Source organism: Gopherus flavomarginatus, chromosome 6, assembly GCF_025201925.1.
Source record: "Gopherus flavomarginatus isolate rGopFla2 chromosome 6, rGopFla2.mat.asm, whole genome shotgun sequence".
NCBI classification, from domain to species: Eukaryota; Metazoa; Chordata; order Testudines; family Testudinidae; genus Gopherus; species Gopherus flavomarginatus.
The window spans coordinates 63158892-63178389 of NC_066622.1; the positions used below are offsets into that span (position 1 = coordinate 63158892).

Here is a 19498-nt window from a genome sequence, read left to right on the forward strand (position 1 = left end):
TTAAATATGAATAGAAACCAAACATGGGAAGCTTCCTGGAGTGACCTCCCCAGATCTTATCTCTCCTGAGCTGTCTAGCTTGTGTGCACAGCACATTCTCGCCTCTGTTTAAGACCTGAGGCTGATACTGGAAGACCTGGACTCTGTTAGGAAGCTTGGAGGAAAATCTGCTGGGCCCATGTTGGCAAACAAGTGGTACAACCTCTGTTCATGTGCATATCTGATCAGATTCCGCTGCTTGCTTTGTGGAAACTGGCAGGCCTAAGCACTAGGGTGTTCTTAGCAGGATTCTTGCTTTTCTTTCAAACAGAACTGTGGTTGCTACTCTCTCCTTCCCCCAGTTTACACCCCTTCATGTAGGTGGATCTTAAAGGCTAAAGTCAAGAATGGGTTTGTACAGTGCAGTAGGAAAGTGACTTTGCCTCTATTTAATTTGGATTATCCTGATCTTCCCTTGGAAAGATTTGTATATGTAACAGCAAAGAAATAAGTGCCCTTAGAAACCTTTACACCCATCTTGCTTAAAAACAAGTGTTGGGCCATGAGACCTGAAGTTGATAAATAATCTAGCTCAGACATATTGGCAGACAGGAGCCTAATCTTAAAAACAGAAGAGGCAACTTGCTCCCAGTCAATCTCTTTTTATTGGAAAACTTTTAATTCTGAGCTAGAGGAATGGTTAGTTTAATGGGAAACCATGTATGTGGTCCTTAATTCCTTTGTAAATGACAATTGTATAATCTTTGGCCGTTTTCCATAAGTCCGGTTCAATAGACATGTTTTCCCAACAAACATGTTTTAAAAAAATAAATTTTTTTAAAATGGATTTTTTTAATTTAAATCAGATATTTTTATTTAAATTAAATATAGTGTGTGACGGGTTGGGTCACAGAAAACACTTGAGACTGCCACTTGATGTGCTGAGACTACCTCAACCCGTTTTCCCTGCCAGCTTGGGACTTCAGTACCCTGTCTTGTTAAGCCAGACATGCTAGCCTGCTGCAAACACAGACCCAGGGCTGAACCACATCGCACAAAAGCTGCTGACTTGACTGAAAACAGCTTAAGAAGTGCTCCTGTCTCTAGCACCCAGACACCTAGCTCCCAATGGGATCCAAACCCCAAATACATTCATTTTACTCTGTATAAAGCTTATACAGGGTAAACTCATAAATTGTCTGCCCTCTATAACATTGATAGAGAGAGATGCACAGCTGTTTGATCCCCCCAGGAATTACTTACTTACTCTGGGTTAAGTTATAAGTAGGATTTAAGTGGTTCCAAGTAATAACAGACAGAACAAAGTAAATTACCAAGCAAAACAAAACAAAACTCGCATGTCTAAGCCTACCATGTTAAGAAATGGATTACAGATGAAATCTCACCCCCAGAGATGTTCCAATAAACTGCTTTCACAGACTGGACTCCTTCCTAGTCTGGGTCCAGCAGTCACTCACACCCCGGTAGTTACTGTCCTTTGTTGCAGATTCTTTCAGGCATCTCTTTGGGAGGGAGAGGCCATCTCTTAAGCCAGCTGAAAACAAAATGGAGAGGCTTCCAGGGCCTTTTTGTATTCTCCTTCTTGTGGATGGAAACCCTTTCGTTCTTCTGTGCTAAGTCACAGCAACAAGATGGAGTTTGTAGCCACCAGGCAAGTCATGTGCCCATGAATGATTCAGCTTTTTGCAGGCCAGCGCCATTGTTTGTTAGTTTGAATGTTCCCAGGAAGGCTCAGATGTGCATTGGTGTCTCCCAAAGTCCACTGTCAGTTAAATGTTTCTCAATTGGGCACTTACTGAGAATAGACCTTTCTCAAGAAGCTGACCAAATGAGATACCACTGTGCAACCAGCTGCGGGTGCTTTGGGAAGGGTTTGCAATGCCTCATGGGGCAGGCACAGTGTCACATGATACAGGTTTCCCAATCCCATTGTTCCATGGGCAGCCTACTACATTTCCAGCTGCTCTTCAATTGAAGTGCATGGGGGAGAGTGTGTGACAGGAAGCGTGTGTGCATGCATATGGAGCAGGGGAGAGAGACTGTGTGTTTTGGGGGAAAGAGAGTGTATCAGCATTGTCTTGTATGTTCAGACAGTGGCAGGAAGCAACTAGTCCTGAGGTGGGGGGAGGGGATCGCGCACACACACACTCTCTCTCTCTCTCTCTCTCTCTCGCCCCCCTCCCCCACATTAATGGTTTGCATTGTGTCCTGGAGCAGAGCAGATCAGCACAGCATACAGTGGCTGTCAGAAAAGGTGCTTTGAAAGGGGAGGGGCGCATGTCTCCAAGGCAGCCAAGTTCAAAACGAGCATAGCGGTCACTTGAGGCATTATGGGACAGCTCCAGGGGCCAGTTACACCGCAGAGAGCAATCACGTTACTGGCAATAGAGCGAGGGAGCCTCTGTGCAAATAGCCTTATGACTATCCTTGGGGGTGGCTTTTTTGCAGCACTGCAACTGAGGAGTTTCTGCGCACAAAGTGGCTTGGCAGTGTGTACACGTCTGCAGTTTAAGCGCAAAAAGCTTCTTTACTGCACAGAAACTTGCAGGTGTAAACAAGCCCTAAGATGTGGTGTTCTAAAGCCTGCAATGTTCTCAAGCCTGCAATGTTCTCTCTCCTTTTGTATAATTTCTTACTAATTGAGAAGGACAGACTTCCCTGTGCTGCTACTCTGTGTGCACTGTATCCCCGAACTAGCTTCTAGGCCACTAGAAATTGATTGGATGCTTCAGGACCGGCTCTAGGTTTTTTGCTGCTCTAAGCAAAAAAAATTTTTGGTTGGCTCCCACCCCAGCCCTGGGCTCTCCACCCCCCCCAACCTCTCCCCGCCACCGCAGCACTGGGCTCCCCATCCCCAAACATGGGATCCACTACCAGCACACGGCAGCCGAGCCCTCGCCCAGCCGTGGCTCCGTCCCCATGCAGGTGGAGCTGCTGGGTGGTACAGAGCTGGAGTACTTCCAGGTGACGGTGCAGCTGCAGGGCGGCCCGGAGAACATGGCCCCGTCCCTTGGCTTTGCGGCGCTGCTGGTGGCCGAGATGGATGTTTGTGCTCACTGCCCTCACACCCGACGTGCTGGCGGCCGAAGACCTAGAGAGCCCCCTGGTCCTGCTGCTCTTCAGCCTCACCGCGCCCTGGCCCAGCCCTGGTGGGCGGGAAGGTGAGGATCTCCAGCTGCAGGGCCACCTGCTCAGCACTGATGAGCCCAGCCGGCCACTCACCACCTCACACGCTCCAGGAGTCCCTCTCGCTGCCGCAGCCCGGGCTTGGCTCCAGGGGACCCTGCTTCCCTCCCTCACTCCCTGGCTCTTCACATACTCCAGGAGCCCCTCTCGCCACCACCGCAGCCCAGGCTGTCCTAAGCACATGCTTGGAGGGCTAGTGCCTAGTGCCAGCCCTGGGATGCTTACTAGCTGACAAGGTTATCAAGAAGGTTTGCAGACTAGATCTGAGCTCTCTCTCCTTCCTTGAGAACACCCCATCTCTTGATGCTTTAGGAGTAAGTCACAAAGCATTGGAAAATCCACTGTAGGAATAATCCAGACTGAGCTTCGGGGGAGATGATTGATCTGTCTGCCTAGGTACTTGTGACCTCCATCTTGGTAGTGTTAGAGTTCCTCATGAACATTAATTATTGTACTCTCATAACCTACCAGTGAAGTAGGGAAGTATCATTGTCCTGTTTTACAGAAGGGAAACTGAGGCACCAAGCAATTGAGTGACTTGGCCCCAGGCTTCACAGGAAATCAGTGGCAGAACTGAAAATCAAATGCAGAGGAGTCCTGAATGCCAGTGGGTACTGTAACCAGTCTGGTTAATTGCTAGGATTTTAGAATTAAAGGTATGGTGAATTAAGTTGGTGCCCATTAATTGCATTCATTGCTTTGGAAACTCCTGCTCTACTGGTTAACAAGTAGCATAAACACAGGCGGCAGGGATTTTTGCCTGGGATGGAACTGAAGATGAGGTTCACTCCACCATAAGGATATTACAAACTTTTAAGGGTGCTGTGGTCATTGTTGTGGCCTGGGGGCTGTGGAGAGCTGGCTGGTCACATAGTTCTGGCAGCAGCTGCTTGTTTTCAGATGTTAACTTCCATGAAAAGAAAGTATACATTTATTCCTTTCCTAATATTAATTTCCAGGGAAGCCATTGCTGCCGAAGTAGTGGAGGGGGTGTTTGATCGATAGTGGGAATGGAGGAGGTCTACCTGCTGGCAAAAAGGTGGGTGAGGTGTCCACAGCACACACTCTCTTCAAATGTTGCCATCCTCTGAACAAGTCCAGGAACCCCCGCTCACTGTGTTGCACTTTCTTCTAAGCTGTTGTGCTTGCCGATGGAGTGGATTGAATTAGAACAGCAGTTCTCAAACTCTGAGTCAGAACCCCAGAGTGGGTCATGACCCTGTTTTAGTGGGGTCGCCAGGGCTCGTATTAGACTTTCTGGGGTCTGGAACTGAAACCTGAGCCCCACGACCCAGGGCCAAAGCAGGAGGGCTTCAGCCCTGTGTGGCGGGGGTGAGGTTACAGGCCTTCTACGTGGGGCTTTGCCCCCTGTTCCTGGGAGCAGTGGAGCCTGGGCTTTGACTTTGGGCCCTCCACCTAGGGTAGCAGGGCCCAGGTGGACTCAGGCATTGGTCCCCACTCCAGGGGTTGTGTAGTAATTTTTGTTGTCAGAAGGGGGTCATGGTGCAGTGAAGTTTGAGAAGCTCTGGATTAGAAGAACAGAGCAGTTATATCCCCATCCTAGAGATGCTTTGGATCCTTTCAAATATGTGCAGCAACAGAGACATCTTGTGGCCAGTTGAGGAAGAACCTCATTTCTTGTTCCCCATGCAGGACCCAGGAGATGCATCCCAGATTCTGAGGTCAGGGTGTCCATCCTGTGGCCCTCAGTGTGACTGTGCAGGGCTGCACCCTATGATGTTTACAGTGAAGGGTTTGGATCAGCTTCCAGTCACTGTGGTGGGCACTGCCTCCCTCCGCAGCACAAGTTACAACCCCTGCCTCGAGCAACTTTGCTCTGAACCAGAATACTATGAACAGCTGTTGTCCTTTCCCCTGCTGTAGCTGTTTAGTAGCTCCCCTGCTGGCTTCCTGCTGCATTACAGGAGCTATGAAAGTGTACCTATGGTTTGTTCCTTGTTACCTCCCTGCTGGGCTGGGGAAACCTCAGCAAGTGGGAGAGGAGTTTAACTGTGCCTAAGACTGGGGACCCTCCCGCACGCAGCTCCCCCAGACAGCCAAAGAGAGGGGGAAAATAAGCCATCTATTACAAGCTTCCTGATTCTCTGCCCTGGCCCAGGCTCATGTGCTCACTGTCTGTGGTCCCAAGAGATCACTTGCCAGTTCAGGATAGCTGGAGGTCACCAGACACAGCCCTTCCCACTCTCAATATGCCTTTGTTCTGCCCCCACCCTAACACAATGCTATGCTGGGGCAGAGGGCAGGAAAGCATAAGAGCTGAATACTCTGGCTCTGCACCCACTGGAGACTCCCTCCACTAGGCGGCTTCTGCTCTCTTTGCACGACCCAAGCGGCATTGAGCTAATAGACTGGGCCAAAGGATCTGCTTCAAAGTATCAGTGTTGATTCTTGGCCTCCTTGACATAAGTTAGACTCTCATGCCCACCTCAGGCACCTGACATGTCTCTGACCCATCTGACCTAGAAGCAGAACTTGATGCTGTACCCATTTGGAAACAGGGACGTGCCATTACAATCTACAGGTCCTGGAGCAGGGCTTGGCAGCCTTTCCCCATTACTCACAAATAAGGAGAGGAGATTTGGTATATTAAATTTGTAGGAAAACTGTATCACCACACCCATGTGTCCAAAATTTGGGTCAGGCATCTCAGAATTATGAGGCTAGCTTAAAGTTCAGGATTTTACAGATATGCTGGGGGCTTTGTTTGCATCTGAGCCCCTCAGCTATCCTTGGCATACTTGTAAACCTTTTCTCCTCCAGCTGAGATTCCTCTGGAATCACATGAACCCCAGAGCTGGGTCACTAAAACTTCAAATGGTATGATAGTCCTGACCAGATTGCGAGAGCCGGCAGTGCTGAGGAAATCACGTCTGTTATTGAAAAGGTTGATTATGTCCTGGCTGGCCCTTCTTCAGGGAACATCTTTCCCTCTTCACACACCTGTGCTGTAGGAAAGCAAGCTGGAGGCTAAGGTGCTCCATCCAGTCTCCTGAGGAAGAACTGCAGTTTGTGACTTGATTACAAGAAACCCACATCAGAACTGTGACAGAACCGAAGTCCTACCTTGGAGGGGTGATGAAACCGTTTGTATAGTGTGGGTGCTGAAAGCTGTTAAGCCCTGTATATCATGATAGCCAGGCATTTGGGTGCTATTATATCAAGTCAGATGCTGCTGCCACACCTTAGTTCCAGCGCCCCTTGCTTGGTCTGGTACAGAGGTGCTGACAGGACCTCACACTGCAGAACGCTGGGAATATAAACTTCTCCAGGCACCACTGAGACTTTATGAAGAGGCCACCAAATGACTCCTGCCTCATTCTGCTCTAATTTGTGGCTGACCTTCTGTGCACAGCACCATCTTGCCCCTCTGCTGGGCTCCTCCTTGTGAAAAGGCAGGGGATGGAAACATTAGAAAATTCTACTCCCCTTTCCTATGTGGGTCAAGCCTCTGACCCACTTCCAAGAAACACCACAGAGGCTGTCTGCACTCCACAGTGATTTGACACCTGGGTCTGAGCACCCTGCTTAGCCTCGTCCAGGTTGGAGCATCCCTACCAGCAAAGACCTACCCACTTTACTGTGCCCTCACTGTGTCTGTGCTTACCTAAGTGTCTCCAGAGGCATATCCCATAGTTCTTTGTACTGAGACACTCTAGGATTCTTTCCGAGTCAGTTGTCATTTGCAGGAGAACTTGTCTGCCCTTTTGGGGAAGTTGTAGGAAAAGTATCGGAAGCAGGGCTGTCCTTAGGCATAGGCAACATAGGCAGCTGCGTAGGGCACCTGAAAATTTGGGGCACCACTGGGTCTTAGTGTCCACCCGCTTGTTTTCCTATCCCTGTTTTGACCCTTCCTGCAGGCTCCCACAGATGGCTGCTCTAGCCTGGTGAGTCTTCCTTGGGAGGGAATCTAGTAGTAAAAAGTGAAAAAACCTCCAGCCTGCCAGACCTATTAGCACAACATTGAAACTGTTAAAGAGACATTCAAGGGGTAATAAAGCCATTTAACAGGCGTTTGCCAACCCCAAGGTATATACTGACAGGTTTCAGAGGGGTAGTCCTGTTACTCTGTATCAGCAAAAACAAGGACGAGTCCTTGTGTCACCTCAAAGACTAACAAATTATTTGGGCATAAGCTTTTGTGGACTAGAACCCATTTCATCAGATGTCTACGAAAGCTTATGCCCAAATAAATTTTTATACTGTCAGTTTCTGACTTTACTGACAAAAACAGTTGTGCATTAATGTAATATTTACACAGAACATGTCAGTCTACAGGACCTTAGTTTAAAATTTGCTTTAAAAATATTTCATTAGTGAGCTGGTGAAGATTATAAAATTACATTTCTAAAAAATGCTTGCATAGAGTTTTAGATGCACAATCATTTTTAGCCTTAAATGTGTGGATCTTCAGACATAGTTTTTTAAATAAATCCTTCAAAAGACCTCCCTTATCTAAAATACACATTTTAATTACTATAGTTAAAAAAAAAAAAGTGCTTCCAAGTCTTCCTGTCCTTTCTGTCCATCCCTTCACCACCTCTCCCCCCACTCCCCACTGAAGAGAACCCTTAAAGGGACAGCAGTCCTTCCCTTCCAGATAGCTGGACAAAGAGTTCCCTTTCTTTACTTCTGACTATCCGACAACCTAGTTTTAAAAGAACCCTCCAGCAAAATCAGTACCTTAGTAAGACAAAATCCTTGTTATACCTAAAATCTTTGGAAACATATTTTTTTAAAGTTGGTGAAATTTCATAACCATGTCTCTTGTTATGGAGATCACACAAAGTAAATTACTGTTCCCTTTTTCTAAAAGCAATGAACATTGTTATGAACACACTAAACCTCTCTGATTAATTTAAAAGAATGTCTTTGTTTCAGTGAGTTAAATATGTAGTAATCTGGAATGCTGGCTTAAGAATTGAGTACATTTAAAATATAAATTCAACTTAGAAATACTGATGAAGAAAATGTAAAACAGAGAAGAGCTGCATCATGTATTCCATTATATGTAATGTTGTATTCAGCAGGACAGCTGACTCACCCTTACTATGAAGTTTTTGCAAATAAATCTCTGACAAACTTCAGGACATATCAAAAAATCTGTGACTGACATTTTTTATTCCCAAATTTTAGTGCTTTTAATTAGGTACTTTCTTCATGTCCATTCTGCATGAGGGAGAGTGCATGGAAGTCTTTGCGGGGAACTGTGACTCTCCACCACCATGAGGCAGGCTGGGCATCTCATTATCCTTTGCTGTCAAGTCCCTCCTCCCCCTCCCCCACCAGGCTGTGAGCTTGGGCTGCCATCCGGCATAGGGGCACCAGTTTAATAATACTGCCTAGGGCCCCATAAATCCTAAGGACGGCCCTGATCGGAGGGCTATCTGCATGTGAATGAGGTGGTTGGTTGATTGGTTTGGGTTTTTTTTTGCCTGCATCCTCACCACAAAGGGGACGGTTCCAGCCTGAGTTGAATTGAAGCCCAGGTTCTAACCTGGCCCACTAGCTGTGCCAGCTAGCCCGGGTATAAAGCACCTCCAAACCCAGCTCTAAGGGTCTTGTGCAGAGATGGGGGTGGGGTTGGGCTAAGACCTGGGAAAGAGTGCAACTTAACTGTGCAGTGAAGACAGAGTGTGGCAGGCAGGCCAGCCAATTTGCCCCGTCAGCATCTCTTCATGAGATTTCCTTAGTTCTGCAGCACCCATGGGCGTGCTAGACCCTTCACAAATTAAAGGAGCAGGTCTCTGCTGCAAAAAGCTTCTCATCTCAGAGATTCCAAGGCTAGAAGTGACCACTGTGATCATCTAGTGCAGGGGTGGACAAACTTTTTGGCCTGAGGGCCACATTGAGTATTAGAAATTGTATGGCGGGCCATGAATGCTCACAAAATTGGGGTTGGGGTGTGGGAGGGGATGAGGGCTCTGGATGGGAGTGTGGGCTCTGGGGTGGGGCTGGAGATGAGGAGTTTGGGATATAGGAGGTGCTCTGGGCTGACACCGAGGGGGATCAGAGCTGGAGCACGGGTGTGGGAAGGGATTCAGGTTCTGCCTGGGGGTGTGGGCTCTGGGGTGAGACTGGGGATGAGAGGCTTGGGGTGCAGGAGCATATTCCGTCCTGGGATCAAGGGGTTTGGAGAGCGGATGGGGATCAGGGCTGGGTTGGGGCGTGGGGAGAGGCTCAGAGGTGCAGGCTCCAAGCAGTGCTTATCTTAAACGGCTCCCGGAAGCAGTGGCATGTCCCTTCTCCGGCTCCTAGGCATGGAGCGCGCCCCCCCACCCTCAGAGTGGGGTCGTGGTGTGGCCCCTGACCTAGCACCCCAGCTGAAGCGCCGGAGCAGGGCCACGCCACGTAGTGCGGTTCCCGACCAGGCTTCCCAGTGTGGGAGCTCATGGACCAACTTAAAACAGCTTGCGGGCCATGGTTTGCCCACCCCGATGTAGTGTGACCCCTTGTATAGCACAGGCCAGAGAGCTGCCCCATAATAATTCGCACAGCAGAGCTTTTAGAAAAACAGCCCATCCTGAATTGTAAATTGTCAGGTATTGTTCCAGTGGTTAATTACTCTCACAATTATAAATTTACACCTTATTTCTGGTCTGAATTTGTCTAGCTTCAACTTCCAGCCAATGGCGCATGTGTCAGCAGGGTCCACATGGACACTAGGCACACTCAAATTAAATGTTCATGAACCAAGCCACTAAGGTGGGATTTGAAGGAGGGTGGGCTTTCCCGGGAAGATCCTGCCATGCATAAGGGGCAGCATGAGAGTGCGCAGGAGGCTTGTAAGGGAGATTCTGACAGCTGAGTGGTAGAAGTTGGGAATGCTGGAAAGGCAGGGGTTAATGTTGCTGTCAGTTACTAGATCACTGATGTATGGCAGCGATAAGTTAGGAAGGACCATGGGCTTGTCTCTACTGTCCATTTTGTTGTGAGCAGAGCATTTGGGGGACTTAAACTGAGGTGGTCAGAGTGACAAGCCAGCAAGGCAACCTGAGCAGCTGTATTCAGAATGGACCTGAGGCAAGCAAGGTGTGGTGTTTGGGGGCCAGTGAGGAGGGGCAGCAGTGGCTATGGTGTGACACGTTGAGGGCTGGAGTAAGAGTTTGTGTTGGTGATGAGGAAAGGCCAGTTTCAGAGATGCTGCTTTTTCTTACACATCAGGGTTTGGACATGGCCTGAATTTGTGGGTCAAGAGGGAAGGCCGAATCAGAGAAGTTACAGGCCTGAGTGACTGTGAGGATGAGGGTGTCCATGGGAACAGAGAAAGCTGAGAGGCTGGGGAGCAGGGCACACAAACAGCTCAGCATTGGCCACCTGGTCAGGTGAGGCAGGGTGAATGGGAGAGGCTGTGCTTGAAGCTGAAGCCAAGGTTAGTGGAGCTGGAGGAGCCAGTGGAGAGAGTGGATGGGGAGTGATGTAGGCAGGGATCGGGGCAGGAGGATAGGGCCAGAGGCTGTGTTTTGGATAGCGGTGTGTTCCGTCGGGAGGGCAGGGGCAGGAGGTTACAGCAGTCCTCACTGGAGACTAATTAGGATGGTGGCAGTTTATCAAAGATAAAGTTAGGTCCTAGAAATGTGGTGGCAGAAATAGCAGGATTTGGATTCTTGTAGGACTTTTCAGTGTATTTGTGCTGCTCCTAGTGCTAGATACGGTGGGGTGAGGGGAGCGGGTTGGTGAGGGGTGTGTGTCTCTTTTATAACATATGCTGCAATTGTGACATCACTTTATTAATGGCAAGATCCATTAGCACATGGAAATAACTTTCTAAGTGGAATCAAAATACTAGATTTCTTCCAGCCATCACTTGACAAATGTCTGTGGGAAAGTCCTGCTAGCCCTAAAGAGTTGGAGCGCCTGCCAGACGTGGAGGTGGGGTGGGGAGCTGGACATTTGGATCCAAACACCAGTAGTAGCAAGTGTGTGCATCCCTGTCCATGTGGGCAGGGCTACAGGTATGGTTGACAGATCCCCTTCCAACAAGTTTTCTAGTAAGGAAGTAGTGTGGTAAAAGTTATTAGGAAGACAGGACAGACAATGAGGTGAGTGAGAACAGCTCTTTTCTCATAGGATTCTCCATTGTTTTTCAGATTGGAACAAGACTAATTCCTGGGATTTCTCAGCCGTGGCTGTCTGTCCCTCGTGAAGCTGCCCCCTCCCAGCCCATGCGGCTCTCCCCATGCCCCGAGTGTGCAACTGGTGCCGAACGCAATGTGTGTTTGTCAAACCATGGAAGTGGGCAAGTATGGCAAAAATGCCAGTCGAGCCGGAGAGCGAGGGGTCCTGTTGGAACCTTTCATTCACCAGGTGGGCGGCCACAGCAGCATGATGCGCTACGATGACCACACTGTTTGCAAGCCCCTCATTTCCCGAGAACAGCGCTTCTACGAGTCCCTGCCCCCGGAAATGAAGGAGTTCACGCCTGAGTACAAAGGTGAGCCCTAGTGTTGCTGCACAATGTAGCTTCCCACTCTGTGGGGCTCCTGCAGCTGGGGGCAGGTTCTGTTTGTCATTTCCTTCGCTACTGCTGCTCTCCAGTGATTTGATGTGAACTGTGTGATGGGTAGAGGTGTTCTCAGAGTGTGTGTACAGGGCTGCGCGTGTGGCTGATGATCAAGGGATGATTTCAGTGCCATGCCTCAGTTTGACAAGAGTTCTGAATTAGCTCCTGACTGAGCCATGTTCAGCATATGTGGATCAGCTGGCAAAGTCCTGTTTTGAACCCTGCCCGGGTTGTCTCAGAAGGCTTGTCCTCCCACTCTTCACATTAAACAAGAAAGTTGTTAAATGGAGGCAATGGGTGCCTCTATATGCAGCTGCATGCTGAGCGTGCTGGGTTTTGGCTTTCGTTGGGGAGAAATGAATATGGAGCTATCAGCAGGGTGAAGACCCTGCTTCCAAATGGCTGACAAAAGCAGCACTGAAAGTGCTGCTTCCTCTGAATTTCCCCTAAGCTTCCCGCACTTCTCAACATTGCTCCCCATGGCACTCAGCATTGCTCCCCGTGGCACGCAGCATTGAGTGCAAATAGAACAGTGAAGTGGTTGCCTTTGCTTTGTGGGCTTGACTGTATCAGCTCTTTTCAGTACTCTGCTTCGTAGGGGGTGCATCTATGGGAACAGACGTGTGGAAAATGATATGAGCAGACTGCCAAGGCAAATGTTCTGAAGCTGGTGCTAAAAATGTGCATTCCTGGTTTTCCTGACCCACTTGCTGCTTGTGGATATTCAGGGGAATGGGGGCATTCGGTGGCAGCAAAGCATGTGGAGCTGTCACCCCCTCAGGCATGCGCCTGACCTGCTTTGCAGGTACCCTGCCTTCCTGGAGACATGAAGCAACTCTGTCTTGGGTCGGCTGAGCTGCGTCTATGCCAGAGTAAGGCAGTTAGATCGCTCCTTTGAGGAAGGACCGTTTCCTCTTGGCCTTTCTCAGCTCCTCAGCATTACCACTCTAACACACAGTCTGGATGGTGGGGACTAGGTCTGATTTAGAGATTCACTGTGCACTCCAGGTTCAAAGTATGCTGGTGTGTGATTCGTGATAGTACGTTAAAGCTTGATGGATGTCTAGCTGGTCATCCCAAAGAGTTGGTGAAATCTTTACCCCTCCTCTATGTGCCACATTTGTCACTGAAAAACTATTCACAGATGTCAGTGTGAAAATGTTCACTTGGAACTGAGTTTTCTATCCCTCCAAATGCAAATAGTCTCTAGGAGTAATCAGACTGACCAGGAGCAACAATAATCTTTCAAAGTGGACAAAAACTAAAACTCGCTCTGGTTTAAAGTCTTCCATCTCCCGTGGGACATGTGGAATGGCCCTTCCCTGTGGGTTGGCTTGGCGGAGTTAGATTTGCATGTATGTAATGTCAGTGGAGGAGGATGTTTATTTTTAAGCATTTTTAAAATTTGTAATCAGTTTAAATTTTCCCGTTTGTGGGAAATTGAGGGAGTCACGTTATTTAGTGACAGTAGACATTGAAGTTCAAAAGATTAAAGCTTTGTAACGATTCGAACCCGCACTGTCAACATCGGATGTCAGACTATCCAAAGGAAATAGCCTTACATCAAATGCAAAGCTTTCAAGCAGCTGTTTCTTACGTTGCTGAGCTGTAAATGTCTGACTGTGGATGGCAATATATTTTCATTGGTTTGTGTGTGTAGGGGAAACATAAAAACCAGCTCCTTCCACGCTTAGAGGTAGGTTACTGCAGGTCACCTCTTCCAGCCTCAGGTGGAAGCTTGACTCGAGACCTGTGGGGAAGGGAGGTTTACAGCAGCAAAAGCATCCCCTTTGGCGCATGTCAGTACACCTCCTTCAAAGCTACTTTCTCAAGCCAAGGGGCAGGACTCTTGCCAGCTAAAACTCCTAGTTCCCCTCACTGCCCCCTTCTCCTCCTTCCACCCCCCACTCTGGTCTCTGCCTGGCCCAGACTCTTTGGGACACACATGCTTTGCATGGCATGTGCAGACTTTGGCTTCTCTTGTCCCCTTCCTGCCTGCACACTTATTACGGTAACTCCATCAATTGACTGCTGCACAACAGGCTGCCTGCTCCTCATGCCCCTCGGGAGTGGGAGTCCAGAACCCTAGGCTGGCATGCTTAAAAGCTGGGAGTTGCTGCTTTAGTCTGCCCAGGTACCCCCAGAGAGTGTTAGTGTGCTAAGGGGAAGTAGGCAGACTTACAAACGTGGGGCATACCCAGCTCAGGTGCTGCTTCTCACAGTTGTGCCTCCGTGAGGAAATCTTCATCTAACATGCTGGACACTGGTCTGGCTTCTCTGTGATTGTGCACCTGGTAACGAGGCAGAGTTGACAAATGCAAACAGCAATCCAAAAACATGTCTATTTTCCACCCTTTTTATCAAATTTTGGAAAATTTCACCCAGCTCTGGAAACAAGGAGAGACAGCTCAAGGGGTGAGTGCAAACTCTCCTAGCCAGCAGCGATTACTGCCCTGTGAGGGCTTCTATACAGGCCCCAGCCAGAGTCCCACTTGGCAGTCTGAAGAGGAGCCCTGAGTTGGAGCTGTATGGTGGCATTCCCGCTTCCTGTTGCCATCCCTGCAGGGTGGAGTTACTATTGGGAGAGGGGCAGTTCTTAACTGGGTATTTCCAGAGTCTATAAGTTTAATGGCTTTCTCCGTGTTGCACTAACACTCCATGTTGAGGATACTAGGGGCATTTCCGTGCAAGTGATACTGTGCAGCAACCTGGGTTGTAACTCTGCCATGCTGCAGCCTGCCACAGCTCCAAGTGTCTGCGTGGACCCAGCCGCCACAGTGCTAATGGCTGCCTCGTGCACTTTGCTGTAGAGCCGGATGAAGCAGCATTACATTAGAGTGCCCTTTTAATGCACAGCAGCAGGTTCACCCAGACAGTTAGTGCGCAGCACACCGGAGCGCTCTAGATTTACCACACCAGCTTGCCGCACAGTCACTGCCCAGGTAGACATGCTGAAGTGAGCAGCTCCTGACTTTCTAATTCCCGAGTATGGGGGCTTAGAGTCCAATGCCCCAGTGGGCACTGGGAGCTTGACTGCTCAAGCCACAGCCCCACCAGGGAGACCTTGTGTGCACAATGGCACTTAAGGAGGCATCCTTGCCGATTGCTGTGGACAGTTGTTGCATCAACTCCAGTTCCAGCTGCAGGCCTGCCACATTATTAACACCCCCAAAGCACCCCTGGAGCTTGGTGGCAGGGGACTGTGGTGGCCTGTGCATGGAGGCTGCCTCGGGCACAGGAGTGCCATGACCCACAGTAAGATTGCATCTCCAGGAATGCCAGCTCAGTAATTGGCTTGGTGTGCCCAGGTATAGCCCAGTGGCTCTTCTCGCCACAAATCTTAGAAAGCTCCTCTGTCCTAATCCACCAAAACTAGCACAGGGTGCCAGCATAGGCTTCGGAGGCCCCATGGCCAGCAGCCAAACTAGCCAATTCGACTCCTGGGCAGCCCTTATGAGTCTCCAAAAAGCCATGGGAACCCCAGTGAGCCCCATACTGGTGAGGGTGGCCCCAGCATCTCACAAGGCAGGTAGTTCTTGTATCTATGTCCTCCCTCTCACTGCAGGATCTTAATGCCTCTTAGCCACTTCCAGCTGTAACCTGCCAACACCTGGGAAAGGTGGGGAGCTGTTACCCTCTGTACAGAGGGCCTAAGGCCCAGAGAAACCAAGGCCACCTCCAAACATTTTGGTCTAAATGACTTACTCAGCATCACGTTGAAAGTCTGTGTCAGGGCCCGCATTTGAACCCAGCTCACCTGGGTCCCAGGCCAATGCGTTAAGAGGTTTTTAAGGCCTGGCTCAACAAAGCCCTGGCTGGAATGATTTAGTTTGGGTTTTCTTGCTTTGAGCAGGGGGTTGGACTAGATGATCTCCTGAGGTCCCTTCCAGCCCTGATATTCTATGAGTCTATGATCAGGATTCTGGGGCTGAATTCCTGACCTGTAAAAGATGTGTAATCCAGGGGTTAGACAGGATAGACAAGCAATAGATTTAGCACATTCACTCCCAAAGGCAACATGGATGAGACCTGGGTTCTTTCCCCAGCTTTACCAGAAGTGACCTGCAACCTCAGTTGTTGTATCTCTTAAAATGAGGCAGTGGGGTAGGATAGCTGCCTGCTCCTACAGTAGGGTATGAGGCCTCAGTAAAAAGGGCTGTTCGTGTAGGGCTCGGAAATATTATCAGCAGCCAGTGGAATAGGAATCTTAAACTCGTGACTGCGGGGTCCCAGAGCTGTTGTGGCGTGCAGCACAGTTCCCTGATTGCATCTGTGCAGTATTGCTACAAGCTGGGTCACTCTTAGTGGCTGAGTGTGTAGAGCCGGACACAGTCTCATGGAGCACTGGAAAAAGTCATTTCTGGAGCTGAAGACTAGCTCTCGCTGGGTACAGACCAGGGGTAGGAGTGTTGTGTGAATCTTTCCTCCTGTTCTCCCTCTCTCGGGACAAAAGCTCTGTGTTTAATGGGGCTGTATCACAGCAACCTCTTGACCAAATGCCCCACATTTACATCATGAACTCTCCCCTAAGTCCTGAAATGCCATGTCCGTTTTCAGTCAATTAGTTTTCAACCCTATTTAAATCAGGGCTTTGAACAGAAACTCTGTTGTCACCCTCACTATGGAGTTGCTAGCATAACTAGGATAACTCCCAGAAGGGGTGTCAGGCATGTGCTGCCTCTGCTTGCTTCCTCATGCTGCTGAAAGGTAAAATGTCCGTTGTAACAATCTATCCCAATTTTGGACTACAAAAGCCAAGCCAGGAGACCAGAGATTCCAAGTGGAAATGCTTAATTCACTACCATGGACCCTTCTCTTGGTTCTCCAGTGATGGGCACATGGCTGTTATCGCTTGCTGTCAGAGATAGGCACTCATTTAATTAGATATACAAAAAGGTGCGTTAATGCTCTTTACTGAGTGAACTAGAAATCTGAATTGCTGATGACTTCTTCGAGCAAGAGCTGTGAGGGGTGCTGTTCAGAATGCCGAGGTGAATTTTTACCTGTCGTCCTCCTAGAAGGGGACTGGAAAAGCACCTTACTGAACTGAAGGCATCCATAACTATTTGGAGTGACCATCTGAGAGATGTTGCACCAACCCTCCGTAGGGCCCCTCCCATGGCAGTGTCAGTTTGGGAGTTGTTAGTGTTTGGTTTAGACCAAACCTTGAGCAGTGGCTTTGGAAGATGCAGAGAGGCAGCACTGCCTCAGCAAACAGACTGTTGTGCGCCTGGGTGCAGGGTGAACCTTGCCTGCATTAGCTGAAGGGCAAGCTGCTGACATAGCAGGAGGATAAGAGATTAAACTTCCAGGCTTTCTGCAAACTGGGGGAGATGTGTTGCTGGGTTCCCTATGGGGGGAGGGATAGCTCAGTGGTTTAAGTATTGGCCTGCGAAACACAAGGCTGTGACTTCAATCCTTGAGGGGGCCACTTAGGGACCTGGGGCAAAAATCTGGGGATTGGTCCTGCTTTGAGCAAGGAGTTGGACCAGATGTCCTCCTGGGGTCCCTTCCAACCCTGATATTCTATGATCTATGACGACTGTTGAGGCTGCCCTGCTTGCGGGCGTTCAGCTGCCATTGCCATGTCCTCCTCTGCAGGGCTAGTGGCTGGGTGGGTAGTTTGTCTGAGGAATACTCCCTTTGCAAGATTCTCATGCAGGTTGCAGCATCTCGGATCCCTTCCTGCGTAACTGTTCCGCAGTTCTAGGTTTGTACTGGGGCTGTCTGCTTTCTCTTCCCTGCTGACAGCTCTTGCATTGCCAGTCACAGACATACTTGGCTACCCCTTGAGGGACTGCTTGGATTGAGATAAGCTGCCTCTCTTTGGCAGGTGTGGTGTCCGTCTGCTTTGAGGGAGACAGTGATGGCTACATTAACCTGGTAGCATATCCCTATGTGGAGAGCGAGGTCTTGGAGCAGGATGACATGCCAGAGAGGGACCAGCCTCGGCGCAAGCACTCCCGCAGGAGCCTTCACAGATCCAGCAGTGTCGGTGAGCACAAGGAGGAGAGACTTGGCCTGGCCGGTGACAACCCTGAGAGGTAAAAGGACTGGGGCTGGGAACAGTACAGTCTGCAAGCACACCACTTCCTCATCCCTTGGTCAGCTCTGGGACTTCCTGGCAGAATAGCTCTCCCTTGCACTCCCCATGTCGTACACTGATTGGCCCCAGGCAGTGATGGTAGTGCAGAGCTTTCTGAAATGTGGTTACTGGCTCACTTCTCAGTACGCACGCCTAGCTGTCACACACTGCTCACTTCTAGGCAGCATTTCATCCCAGAGACTGGCCTGGTCCCTTCCTCTTTGAAGGATGCTCAGGCTGGAGCTATGAGGCCCCTGGAGACTAGCTACCTCTGTGGTGCATTCTTGAAGGTCCCTGGGGCAAGCTCTCTGCCTTTGCACGCTGGGGTGGTCTAAGGGAAGGTTCCCCTTTCAGAAGGCTGTGCCCTCTACCGATCCTGCTTCTGCTCTGTGCAGATAGGTCCCTCCAGCATGGAGGCTCTCCTGCAGGCTCGCCCATGAAGTGTTGCCGGCTTTCACTGAGACCAGAGACTGGCATTGTTGGGTTGGAGGTCAGGGCATGTAACAGGAGAGGGGATGGGGGAGATAATCCCTTGCCAGGAGAAGGTATTGAGTTCCAGTGCTGTAGTCTAACTCCTGTCTGTGACAGGTTAGCTGTCTAGCCAAGGACTCCGTAGCATGCATGTGTTCTTTTCTTTGTGCCAGCAGCATCCAAGAGACAAAGAGCCCTAAGGTGGAGCTGCACATCCATTCCGATGTTCCGTTTCAGATGCTGGATGGGAACAGCGGCCTGAGCTCGGAAAAGATCAGCTACAACCCATGGAGTCTGCGCTGCCATAAGCAGCAGCTGAGCCGCATGCGATCGGAGTCCAAGGACCGAAAGCTCTACAGTATCCTCCAGAAAGCAGAGTCAGGGCAGCTGGCTGCGTTTGCCAGAATGGTGCCAGCAAAGGCTTCCCACCTCTGCAAGGAGTGGCCGGCACCTCACCCTTGGCTCATGCTCAGAGCACACGTTCCTTTTACCATCAACACAAGCAGAACCAGCTGGGCCAAAGTCTGGGGCCTCTTTTTCCATTACACCTTCCATCTGTCCCTGCAGGAGTGTCTGTCCAGGCACCTGGGAGGAGAGTCAGGTTTCTTCCAAGGACACTGGCAGTGCCTTCTGGCTAGGTGCCATCTGTGTCACCAAGTCACGTTTCCCTTTCTGGTCCCTCTGACAGAGACTGGGCTCATATTTTCCTGTCCAGTACTACTGCCTTGTGGGCTCTTTCCTTTTCTCCCTACTGGACTCGTCATATTCCCCTCTTCTTGGCTGCTTTGTCGCTGACTCCCTTTTATCCCCTCGTGCCCACTCCTCGGCATGCGTTACAGATCCAAGAGTCCCCAGAGAACTCACTTGGTTCCTGGTGGTTGGCAGCTCTGAGAGATTAAATCTCCTTGACATGTTTCTTAGAGTTCCTTTTGCTGGAGAATGTGGTGCACCATTTCCGATTTCCCTGTGTGCTTGACCTGAAGATGGGGACCAGGCAGCATGGAGATGATGCTTCTGAAGAGAAGGCTGCTCGGCAGATGAAGAAGTGTGAACAGAGTACCTCAGCGACGCTGGGTGTGAGAGTTTGTGGAATGCAGGTACAGTATCCCAGGGATTGTCTGGGGCATCTTCCCCACCCCTCCTCGAACATCCCCAGCCACCTGGGGAAAGCACAGCAAGATAGTGCCCTCCGCTGGGCAGTGTTCCTGTGACACTTCTTCCTTCCCAGCCCCTTG

The 19498-nt window shown here is 49.8% G+C and overlaps 1 protein-coding gene across 5 annotated transcripts in view; it reads left to right on the forward strand.

Moving 5' to 3' along the window:
* The window catches only part of IP6K1 (inositol hexakisphosphate kinase 1), an 85337-nt gene that overhangs the window by 58022 nt on the left and 7817 nt on the right, over positions 1-19498 (forward strand). For 3 of the 5 annotated variants that reach the window (XM_050960225.1, XM_050960224.1, XM_050960223.1), the window contains 4 exons: positions 11295-11638; positions 17541-17751; positions 18437-18621; positions 19185-19360. In XM_050960225.1, the coding sequence (XP_050816182.1) occupies positions 11416-11638; positions 17541-17751; positions 18437-18621; positions 19185-19360 (795 nt within the window). In that variant the 5' untranslated portion in view covers positions 11295-11415. Of the gene's footprint in view, positions 1-4145; positions 4226-11294; positions 11639-17540; positions 17752-18436; positions 18622-19184; positions 19361-19498 lie in introns of those variants that run through there. The other 2 variants (XM_050960226.1, XM_050960228.1) reach the window with 2 other exon arrangements.